The following is a 12,110-nucleotide window of genomic DNA, read 5'->3' as shown; positions in this document are numbered from 1 at the left end:
AGCGTGACTCTTTGTAGCTTGCATTCTTCTGATGAGTTCACTGATTGTGGAGAATAAATATGCACTTTCTTAATCCAATAATTTTTCTATGGGAGGCAGCTCAATCCCTCCATTAGAAACACATATGCTTTTCTCATGGAAGCCGGCTGAGTTTCAGGCATTTGGTGGCATAAGTAATTATGTTGCTATAGTACTTTTTTGCTCTGAAAATATCTAAAATGTTAATATGTATTATGACAATTTTGATTACAGTGGAGGAGGAAACAAGCCTGGGTAAAAAAGAAAAGATTTTGTCCCCAAATGGCTGGCTGGATGCTGCTGTAGAACCTGTTTTAGCAACAGCCGAGTTCGCTAATGAGGCAAGCTGACAGCCACCGGGACGGCTGTGATGTTGGATGCAGGCTCCCAAACTGTCCTAACTTGCTACAGAGCTTGGCTGGCAAGTTGCTGATTAAAAGAGAAAAGAAAAAAAGTCGTTTCCCAGCTGTTCGTGGCAGGACAAAATGTTAAATTTAAACCATTAAATAGTTCTGGAAGCAAAAGAACAGGTGGTAAATGGTTTCCAAGGCAGATGGTGCTTTTTAATATTTGTATTCAATAGTAATTTACTCTACCAGCGACCATCACAACTAACTCACGTTTTACCTTTTTCCCTTCAATGCGTGAGAAATGGTGGGTGAAGGTTTAGAACTAAGTGCCATCGTTCTTCAGAGAAGAATCACTGGGCTTCTTTCGTCCAGTAGCTGCAGGCGCCGGGGTTGTGTCCCATGATCATGCCCACAAACTTGGGCGCCGCCTTCCATTTCCGGGAAGGACGTTTCCGCAGGAGCCACTGACTGGCTGCAGGTCTGGACAATTCCGCACAGGAGAAGTCCAGGAAGGCGATTCTAGTCTCTCGAACAAATCCTTCCACGTGCCTTTTGCACTCCCCTTGATGAACATCCTGCTCTCCTCTAAATAGAAGAAATTACTATGGTACCAGATGCTTTATTTCCCGCCGAACGTGTTGCTCCGTTAATCTGGAGCCCTCAGACTTGAAGGAACTGTGGAAACGAGCAAGCTGTGTTTCCTTGAAGCCTGCATGGAAAAGATGAATGGAGAATGATCCACCCAGTTTGCTTCTTCTTCAATCGTCCTTTCCAGCCGTCACAAGCCACATGTCTGGTAGGGGCTGAGGCTGGCTGGGGGAGGGCAGTCCCCTGGGACCCCGCTGTAAAACCTCCTGGGGAGGTCTCCTCCCTTGGTCCTTCCTTTCCCGCCCCGCCCCCCATTCAGAAGCACACACGTATAAGAGGTAATGCCAGAGATTATGGGAGCCAGTGGAAGAGACTATTCAGCCCATCAGTGTCCAGTGGGGACACTGGCACCAGAGTCAGGGTAAAGGCTGAGGATTCTGGAACATGGGGTCATCACTCCACAGCAGATCCCCTGCTCGCCCAAGGCAGGGCGTTCAAGGGTGGACGGCCAGGCACCCACCTATGGCTGGGGGAAGGACACAGCACACGCCTTCCAGACACAAATGTGCGGGTCCCACAGAGGGGAGACAGAGAGCGACTGGCAGCACCTGGAAGGAAAAGCCTGGTTCAGAGTGAACGTGGAGCAGGCACGGCTTCTTTAAAGGGCACTGCTATCGTGTTGAAAACTTGAGAGCCGTCTAACTCGGGGCTACTGCACGGCTGCCTCTCAGTCCCACCTGGCGCCTGTTTCCTTCCCTGATGTCAGGTGAGCCGATCGGAGGCCCCTCCAGGAGTTCACGGTGAACGGCACCTGCCAGCCAAACCAGGGTTTCTCAACAGACACGCAGGGGACCCTTGGGACCAGGGAACGCTGTGTGTCGGGGCTGACCTCTGCACCGGGGGGGCTCATGGCAGTGTCCCTGGCATTCGGGTGCTGGATCCCAGCTGCACCCCCAAGCTGTGACCACCAATGAGGTCTCCAGATGTCCGCAGTTGTCCCCTGGGCCACGCGCTGAGCCTAGCAAGGTTACGGAGCCACCATTAAAGAGGTGTGAAGAAAATAGCTGCACTCGTTTATCTAAAATGGGAATTATTACCTCCTGAGTGAAACAGGATTCTTCATCTGTAGACAATTAAAGGTCACATGCTTCTATAAAATCCATTTGAATCCAGAACAAACTTCACAGAGAAATGAGTTTTCCTTGGTCTGTGAAAGTCCCTTTTGCTGTCCAAAGGTCTCACACACCTGCTCCACTTGCCCCACCCCCAGCCCTCCGGGTGACACTTTGTCCTCCGGCCCCTGCCACAGCCCACCCATTTGGAAGGGGTGTCGGGGGTTTCCTAACAGGCCCCCTGACCTCCCGAGATTCCGCCTCTGCAGCCAAGCCTTTGGTCCCATCCATTCTGTGGGGCCCCTGCTTTACAAACAGTCCTGACTTTACTAATACTATACAGCACAGCTGTAAAGACGTGCTACCGGCGATTGAAACAGTGGTTCCGTACCAGGGCAAGGTGGCAGCGGTGGGTGGTGTAAGGGAACCTTGCAGTGAATGCATGATCGTCCTGTAAGCCCACAACTTCCCTAACAAAGGAAGAAAACGCCCAGACCTGAGTGGTGACAGGGAAACTGCCCCTCAATCTCTCAAGAAGGGCTCGAGTGACATTTCAGAGCGACTCGCATCCTGGGAGTAGCCAGCCTCCCTCGACGCCTTCTGCCAAAGTCAAGAGGAGATTGCCCGGATGGTTCCACGCAGTGGCCATCCCTCCCAACAAACCGCACGCCCGCCCAGCCCGTGTGGTGAGCTGCACCGCCACGAAGCCAGGGCTTGGCCAAGGAACTCGGGGCCCACCTGCTGGACTGCACTCGGGGCTCCAGCCCCAGCTCTGCCTGCACCCCAGCTTCAGCCCCGCCCTCCACTGCGCAGCAGAGCTGCCAGCCGGCGCCATCCATGCCAGCAGCACGAAGGTGGTTTCAGGCTCCTCCTCAGGAGTCACGCCCCTTTCATCTTTTTGACATCCCATGTTGGCAGTTAGCTGCGTGATAGATAATGTTGATGCTTGTCTCTTTCTAACTGAATGCACATTATGGCAAATTTCATTATAGAACCTTATGAAATGCAAACATGGAGAGATGCCTAATTATTATGTCACTTTATAAATCATGGAAAAGAGATGGAGAGTGAAGCCGCCCCCAGGGTACACAGTTTTGGGTTCTAAGATTAATTTTCCTGGAAAATAGCAAGTCGTCCTTAATGAATGTTGATGGACTGATGTTTTCCAACCAAAATCTTGACACAGCTGTAAATTATGTTCCACACAACAGATTATCTGTGTGTTTTATTTATTTTTCCCCATCATATCCTAAATACATGTCTGCCAACATGGTAAAATAGAAATAAGATTTTGTTCTTGAGATACAGTGTGCCGTGGACCAACTAATCCATCATGCCAATATAGAAATACAGGAAGTCAAACGTGCAGTGTTGAGAAAGACCACATTACATTTACCAGAACAAAGCTAATGAACCACCAACAGTCCACACACCAGAGAGCAGCGAGGTGAGGCATTGTCTTCCTCCGCGAATCAGTTTCCTGTTTCTGATTCTCTAACCCTCGCCTACGAGCCTCTAGTCAAGTTTCACCGCACCACGTACACTAAAGCTAAAGGAATCCCAGCGCTCCCAAGAACATCTGCCATTCCACACCAGCCCGGCCTTGGCGGCTTTGGAGGACGCTGGCGCCCCCAGCACCCCTGTCTCTGATGCCAGGCCCGCCAGGTGGGTTACTGGGGAGCACCTGGGCTACCGTTACCAGCAGGGCGGGCCGGGCCCTGCCCCTCCGTCCTGAGCCCCTTACCTGATGCATCTCGGCACCTCTGCTAATGCCAGAGCCCACCTGCCTGCCCTGCACCGAGGGCCGTTTAGAGAGCGAGCGCACCCCCTCCACCCATCGACTAAGCGTGCAGCAGCCCAGCGTGGCTTCCACGGGGGTGGGACCCCCCCTTGAGCTCAGGGCGGTCCAGCTGGCAAGCCCAGATGAATGGCTTTGCAAGAGCCCCGTGTGGGTAACGCTGGCTGGGTGCTTTCTGGTGCAGTTACCTTACCTGTAGACTTTGCTATTCTCTAGCCCGTTGCCTGAACTTTCTTCCACACTGTGTCAGGAAATCACACACCTCTGCATCTCCCTCACAGCCAGCACCCTGCAGTACTCGCCCTAAAGCATCAGCAGAGAGGACCCTCGGTTCCTCCAGCGGAACGTCAAACTTGACCCACTGGCAGGAGAGGTGGGCGCTGATTCAGCAAGGCTCTGCTCGGGGAGCTGAGGTGCGTTCACGTAGCTCGAGGGCGGGGGGGACTCACAACCCCTTCAAACGTGGGGTGGCATCGAGGGCCCCGGGCCAGGGGGCGCTGGCAGGGACCTGAGAACCAGGCGGGCTGGCGGCCCTCTCTGGCCTCCGCGTCAGGGAATTCCAGAAGGAACCCAAGGCTCCCGAAGCTGCGCTTACCTGAGAAGGGGACGGCCCGGAGCGGTATTTTGATGGGCGACAGGGTCAGCAAGTGGCACGGCTGCACGCTGGAGGCGGCCGGGCCCCGGAGCGCCTCGGGATCCATGGAGACCACGGCTGCGGCGGCTGTGGCGGCGGCGATGGCGATGGCGGGACCGCCGCCCACGGGCTTGAGGCTGCCATGGCAACCACCTGGAGAGAGAGAGAGCGAGTTCTCACCCAGAGGCACAAACCGCACCCTGGGGCACTCCTACAAGGCACGGGCTCCCGGGCAAGGAGAGCACGGCCGTCGAAGCCCGTGCCCAGGATAAATGGTGGCCCGCGCCCCAGGCCCATCGGACCATCGCCCACAGGGCACAGCGAGCCGCCGCCCGAGCCTGGATGTGGCCCCTGGAGGAGAAATCCCCTCCCTGTAGCCACGCGGGACGCGATTCGAAGTGACCGTGACAAGTGCGCAGTTCCCTGGCGCGGCCCTAACCGAGGCCCACGGGATGGGCCGAGCGGAAGGGAGCTCCGTCCACGGGGTTCCACCGAGCCCCGGGGCATGAGGTCAGCGCCCCGAGTGGTCACCTCGGGGGAGAGAACAACGCCCACCTCGGCGGGGGTGGGCGTGAGGGGTCAGTCCCCTGCGCCTCCAACGCAGGCTCCACCGCGGGCTTCCCTGCCCTCGGGGGTGTCTGCGAGCATCCTCCCAGTGCCCTGGCAGTACTTGTTTAAATGGAGGCGTCATCCCCCAGTGAACGTGGTCTCTGAGGAGTCTTTGGGGTTCACCTCCTTAAACCGACGGCGGAGGCCCCGTTGGCCCAGTTCTGGAAAGCAGGTGGACGCATGTCCTGAAACCCCAGGAGAATCTATGATCTTTGATCAAGTGCTCCCTTCCTGCAATTCAGCCCGATCCCCAGCACCTCAGGATAAAGGCTCGAGAAGCAGGAAGCGTCAGCGGGAGATGGCTCCACACACCCCGGCGCAGCCACGCCGCGGGCCGTTCAAGTGCAGCATGACCACGCCCAGGAGAGCGGGCAGTGCCGCAGCACAGCGGGCACACGGAGCAGGCCACAGGTCCAGAGGAGGCTCCAACGAGGTCTGACTCGGTGCTGCTGCGGTGCCGGCTGCTCTAGCGCCTGGGGCAGAGTGGGGAACGGGCAGCTGAGCCGCCCGCCGCTGGAGGACGCCCCTCCTGGGAAGGGCAGGCACGCGTCGGGCACTGTTCTGACTCAGCTAATCCATTGTGGGTTCACGGGTATGATGGGGAATCCAAGCTGGGCAGGGGTAGGGGTGGGCGGTCAGCTTCAGTTTTAAATGGTAGAGAGAGGAGTCACTGGGCAAGGGACGGATGTGTAAAGTCCCGAAGGAGAGAGGAGCGGACGCCCAGGAGGGGGCATCCGGTAAGCGGGAGCTGGAGGTGCAAAGGCCCCAGGGCAGCTGCCTGCGGGTGGGTCCCAGCAGCTGCAGGACATCGGGGAGGCTGAAGAGGGCGGGGGGCAGTGAAGGGGACATGCCGTGGGACTGCGCGGGAGGCAGGGACCCGTGGACGGTGGAGCGGGAGCAGGGTGGCTGACGGTCATCGGAACGTGCCCACCCAGCTGCTGTGTTGGGGACACAGGAAGGGCAGGGGCCTGCCGTCACTCAGATCCCGGGCGGAGGCAGGCGTGAGGGAGGTGCGGGCTGGGGCTGCCTGTGGGAGTCCCGCTGGCAGCGCACCCGTGAGGCGTGAGGCGGCTGCAGGGGAGGGAGCGCGGGGAGAGCCTGGGGGCCGACCCAGAGCTCGTCGGGGTGGGCTCAGAGACAGACCCTCGTCCACCCCTGAGGCCGGAACCTCTGGAGAGAGACGCGGAGGCAGAGAGGAGGCATTTAATGCAGGACCTTGGGTGTGCGAGAAGGCACACACAGGAAAGAGAAAGCGTGTTTGCGCAGTGAACCTTCTGGAAGGTGGACTCAGGGCTGATTTTCTCTCTCTGTCTTTCCATATTTCTCAGATTCCATAAAATGACTGTATACAGATTGAAAGTCAGAAAAGTGTAAACACTACTCAAAATATAGTCTTAATTTGTACATTCTAGAAAACTTACAAAACTAGGATCACGAAGGCACATAGGATCGTCTGTCTCCCCAGCCGAGGCGCTCTATGAGCTGAGCCTCCACCATGTTCCCGTGGCACCCGGAGGCTGTGTCGCTGATTCACAACCACACGTCCGCTCGGCCAAGGAAAGTTCCAGAATAAACCCCTCCCTCGCCACGAAGTGGCCATCAGAGGTGAAGATCATGATCGTAGCCTAATACCCCAGGGAGTGGAGATGCCACGCGTGTGTCCTAGCCAATAAACCAGTGCGGCACCGGATTAGGCTGCTTTCAATACAGAATAGGTGCTGCCTGTTGTAACAGCCATGACAGAAACAACCGTGTGAAAAATGAAAAATAAAAAGTTAAAAAGTTTATTTCTGGGGAAGTGGATGTGGCTCAGCAGTTGGGCTCCCATCTACCACATAGGAGGTCCAGGGTTCAATGCCAGGGCCTCCTGGTGAAGGCGAGCTGGCCCAGGTGGCGAGCTGGCCCAGGTGGCGAGCTGGCCCAGGTGGGGTGCTGTGCCGTGTGGGAGTGCCACACGCACAGGAGTGCTGCCCCGCACACAAGTGCCAGCTGACATGGAGAGTTGGCGCAGCAAGATGGCACAACAAAGACACAGGGGAGAGACAGTAAGAGACGCAGCAGATCAGGGAGCTGAGGTGGCACAAGGGAATGATCGCCTCTCCCCCACTCCAGAAGGTCCCAGGACTGGTTCCCCGAGCCGCCTACCGGGAATACAAGCAGCCGCAGAAGAGCACACGGAATAGAGCAGACAATGGGGCCGGGGGAGGCGGGGGGCAATAAACCAAACATTATTCTTAAAAAAAAAAGTTACTTTCTGTATTTCCACGGCCCACATGTTCAGGGTGTGGGCGCTTCTGGGCTGGACGTGCCATGTGATGAGGTAATCCTGCCAAAGCCTCCTAAAGCCCCATCCTCCTGCGTCACTGCGCACGGCGTCCCTCCATTTCCGTATTTTTCTGTATTTTTCTCCAGGGTTTTCACTGGAATTTGCTGCTCTGTGTGCTTCCTTGCGAGGCTGCTAAGTAGGAGTCCTGGCTGGAAACGGATTAAGGGGTCGGTGGGCCAGGGGAGGGGGTGTGGACACTCTGGGGAGGGTTTCCAAATCCCAGGAGTCCTGGGAAGCCCGGGGGCGGGGCACGGAGCCCTGGGACCAGGGAGCAGAGCGGGGCCCAGCCCCCTGGCCTGCGGGGGGGTCTGGGGGCTCGGGGGGCCGCCCCGCATCCTCTGCTGCTCCCCAACTCTTCAGGCCCGGGGTGCCTCACTGTCCCTGTAGCTCTGCAGCCAGGGCGGCTCCAGGGCCGCCCTCTCCAGCAGGAGCACCGTGCACCCTCGCCCAGCAGTGCTGGGGACCCCGATCCTGTCCCGCCCAGAGGCTCCGACCTGGGGAAGGGGCTGCACAAAACCCTCCACCGAAAGGAAAGTCACAGCTTCCTCACGGTGCCACCTGCTTACAGCCATATCCGAGAGAGGAGCCGCACTGAACGCACAGCGAGCCGGGCTCCCAGCTCTGGCTCTCTCGCGGGGGTCCCATGTCCTCACGGCGAGAGCAGCCCCCAGGGAGCCCCCAGGGAGGTCACCCACGTGGTCCACTCAGGAAAACAGTCCTTTAAACGAGCGTCTTGTGACGAGACGAGACGGAGGTGCCCACCAGCAGTTCAGAGAGGGACATGCTGTTCTCAGTGATTTTACATGAGCACACGCTCTTGCTTCGAGGCCTTTTTCTTTTCTTTACTAGCACCTGGCTCTCAGCAATATGCTACCTGGTAAATTTTTTAATGAACTTAATCTATAGTTAAAATGAAGATGGCCTTTTAAAAATGAGTGAGAAAGCAATGATCTTTCAAATGAAACAGGTTAAGGAGGGAGCCCTGCATAGACGGGCGTTTGGAAAAGTTTTCACCACCAGGTGATTTTGTTGCTGAAAAAGGATGTGTTGGCCAGAAAGGAAGAGAAAAGCCCCCTTATCTGCCTTTTTAATAAATAAATAAAAACTTGGAAAGAGTTTTAAGCCTGCTTTGAATTTCTTTGGTCCAACTATGAACACACAGTCTCCCCAGTTAGTTCACGGTATCAACTGAGTAACATCAGGCAAGACAGAAATTTGATAAGGAATACCAACAATTCTTTTTTAAACGATTGAAAAGAGAGGTTTGACCTTATTGGAATTTTCCCTGAGGCCCCAGGCCTTCTTACGGTGAGCTCTCGGGCCCAGCGGCTGCGGGAAACGGCGCGTGCGGGAGACCGTCACGCCTACAGTGCGCGCAGCGCAGACCCCCAGCGTGCACGTGCCTGGGCGGGGCCAGGGTGGAGGGCGCTGGGTGCTGGGTGCTGGGTGCACGGGATGAACACCGAAGCAGGAGGAGGGCTGGACGCAGGGTGCCCCAGCACTGGGGCGGGGCCCGGGGACCCTTTCCCAGCTCGTCCCTGCGCCACCCATGAGTCAGCTCGAGTGTCCCTACCTGCGGGGCCGTGGGAGCTGGGAAGGAGCTACCCGAGGTCCCAGGCAGGTGCCAGCGGCTGTGGCCGGGGCTGGGAGGGGCAGGGCCACCAGCTGCTCCCCCTGAGCGCAGCCTCTTGACCCAAGGCCCTCAGCCATAGTGGTGACTGATAAATAACTAGAATAACTCAGTTTTCCAAAGCACTGCAGAGGACACGAGCTGAGTGGACCCACAGGGAGGGCAGAGGCCCAGCCAGCTAGGAGGCGCCAGCAGGGCTAAGCCGGGCCAGGTAGAAAAGGAGGTGTTTTCAGAAAACAGTGATTAACAACCGTTACTCCCCTTGAGAGCTGCCTGGCGGGAGTGCAGGGCCACCCGGAAACCCCGAGGGCCCCGAGCCCCCAGCTGTCGCCGTGGCTGCCACTTTTTTTTTTTTTTTTTAATTTTTTTATTTTTTATTGACCACTTTTATCATCGTCACCCCCACTGCCCTGTGCTCACTGCGAGTTTTTTATTTTTTATTGACCACTTTTATCATCGTCACCCCCACTGCCCTGTGCTCACTGCGAGACTTGCTGCCAGAGCTGAAGGCCCCTCTGCAGGGCTGGCCGGGGGCTCACGGCTAGACCACTCAGCATCGGAGAGGAGGACCGGGCCTTCTTGGCAACCCTCCCGTGGGCACCCAGAGCCGGCCGTGTGCCCTGGAGACGTCGCTCGTGACCGACGCACTGAATTATTTAGGAGCATGCTGTCGGCGGCATGGGGACGGCTGGAGACAGACGGCCTGTTGGCACCCGGGACACCTGGCACCCATCCCGCGGCGGGTTTCGCTTCTCCCAGGGCGAGACGGAGCGGAAAGAGGAGGACGGTGGAGGTGGGGACCCGGAGGGCGTGGAAGGCAGGGGCACCGGAACCGACCGGGCCGCCTCGGGTTGTGCTGCACCCGCAAGCTCAGGAGGCTCGCCCCGGGCGCCGGCGCTGGCTGCTCCCCCTCTTCCCACCCGCCCTCGCTCCCTTGGCCCTCACCCAGGCCCTCGCCCCCCGGTCCAATTCCCTGGCTGCACTGCCAGCGGGTGCTCAGCCTCCAAATACCATGGCCTCATGTGGCCCGAGCCTTGGAAGGGTCACCAGCTACTAAACTAAGAATTATAACCCCAGCAGGTCGCCAGCCGACGAAGCCTTACACACCTAACATTGCACCTTACACACTCACGGGCTGACGTCCCAGCGTGGTGTGCTTGTCTCGGAGGCTGCAGAGAGCAGGGGGTGCTTGGGGGCTCAGAGACAGCGGGGGGCACATGCAAACACGGGGGCGGCTGGGGAGAGCCTCCTGCTGAGGAGAACCCCCGTTTCACCAACACCAGCTGCTGTGCTCTCTAGGCTGGGCAACAGTTTCAAAAATCAACAGTCGTTAGTTTATTATGTCTGCTTAGCAAGCGATTTTGGCTCAGGTGGAAATCCTTCAAGCAATCCAGCTACCAACTGCTAATTATTTCTGCGAAAACGACTCTTTGATGAGAACAGTCACTTCAGGCGGTGCTTGTGGAATCCAGGGTCGTCTATGGAGGAGTCACAGTGCTCTTGGGGTGCAGTGGGCAGGGGCGTGACAGGCAGGCAGAGACTGAGGGGCTTTCTCCCCGCACCTGCTCTCCAAGGCCAAGTGCTCATGTACCTCCGTGACAGCTCGAACAAGGAAATGCTCCTGCGCCTGAACGGATCCCGCCTGACGCTCGACTGCCGGCTGGAGCGGCTGCCTCCGCTTTGTTTGGTTCCCTCTTCCCTAACGGGCTCCACCTGGCACCTCCCGGGGGGGGGGTCTTTCTAGGGGACTGTGAGCAAAGTCCTGGACCCTGTCTGTGTGTCTGCACCTTGGCAGCACGTCCAGGCCCAGCAGCCTAACGGCCTTTTCTCCAGCTCGTGCCTCAGTGTCAAAGGACGCCTCCCTCGGAAACTAACCTGCCGCGCAGCTCCTGCCAGCCGAGCAGGGAAGTACTAGAGCCAGATCCGGCAGCAGCGGTCGTTCAACCCGAAGCCAACGGAGGGAAGAACAAACTCCCATAGAGCGAGGAGGGTCTCCACCACCGGGCGCACGGGTCCCAGGGGCCCGTGGGAGCAGTGCTGGGTGGAGAGGGGCTCTCAGCTCCTGCCCATCCCCACGGCAGGGGCCACTGGCAGCAAAGCACCCGACCAGGGCAGGTGCTGAAGGCTGCCAGGCCCCAGGGCGCCTCAGGCCAGGGGTCTTCCAGCGAGCCACTGGCTCTTCTGTCAGGACTGGCCAGAGTGGGGGTGCTGGGGGCCGAGCCTGGCCCCCAGGGGAGATGCCCATGGTGTTTAGACGAGACCAGATGGCCGGCCAATGAGACGGCCGGGATGTGGGGTCACTCACAGGCTCAGCGCTCGTGCCCCATGCCGGCTGGGACCCCACTCAGACGGCCCCTCACCTTCGCCCTCCTCCCCCTCAGCATACCCACGGTCTCCGGTGGGCCGTGCCTGAAGCCCACCATGGCTGCAGCAAAGACGCCACCGAGTGGAGGTGCCCCGCTGTACCAACTAGAGACCCTGCCGCTTGAAACCCCGTAAACTGGAGACCCCAAACTTGGAGACCCCACCACCTGGAGACCCTGCCGCCCACTGCCCCCGGGGGTCCAGGGCAGGTCCTGCCCTGCTCTTCCTCGGCCTCTAAGTCGCAACCAGCCACCTTCCTGAGATGACCAGCTGTCTGCCAGAGAGCTTCTGCACCAAGGCCTTCCTTCACTTTTGTTTTCACCATGAAAGCAAAGCCATCCCACAGAATTTCCAAATCTCGCCGTTTTTGCGTGTGCCATTAGGACGTGCACAATGCCGTGTCACCATCACCACCCTCCGCGACCAAGACCGTTTGCTGACCCTCCAGAGGCTCTGCCCCATGGGGCAGGAGATCCCGGCCCCCTCCCCTCGGCCCAGCAACCGGAACCCACTTCCAGCCTGCAGATCTGCTTCTCGCTTATTTTCTGTGCAAAGCACACAACCTTCCCTTCTGCCACCACAAACTAAGCACAGAGCTTCACTGTCTTCACCCCAGAATTATGGGGAAAACTGTCCAAAGAATGAGGTTTTGGAGATTATCACCCAAAAGACATTCTCGAA

At 58.0% G+C, this 12,110-nt stretch overlaps 1 protein-coding gene across 1 annotated transcript in view; it reads right to left on the bottom strand.

The window, feature by feature from the left end:
- TCERG1L (transcription elongation regulator 1 like) overlaps positions 1–12,110 on the bottom strand; it is a 222,094-nt gene that overhangs the window by 168,859 nt on the left and 41,125 nt on the right. The window contains exon 4 of the mRNA XM_058298125.1: positions 4,462–4,653. Coding sequence (XP_058154108.1) covers positions 4,462–4,653 — 192 coding nt within the window. The remainder of the gene's footprint in view (positions 1–4,461; positions 4,654–12,110) is intronic.

This window comes from Dasypus novemcinctus, chromosome 6 (genome assembly GCF_030445035.2).
Source record: "Dasypus novemcinctus isolate mDasNov1 chromosome 6, mDasNov1.1.hap2, whole genome shotgun sequence".
Taxonomy (NCBI): domain Eukaryota; kingdom Metazoa; phylum Chordata; class Mammalia; order Cingulata; family Dasypodidae; genus Dasypus; species Dasypus novemcinctus.
This window is presented reverse-complemented; position numbering and strand designations above follow the sequence as displayed.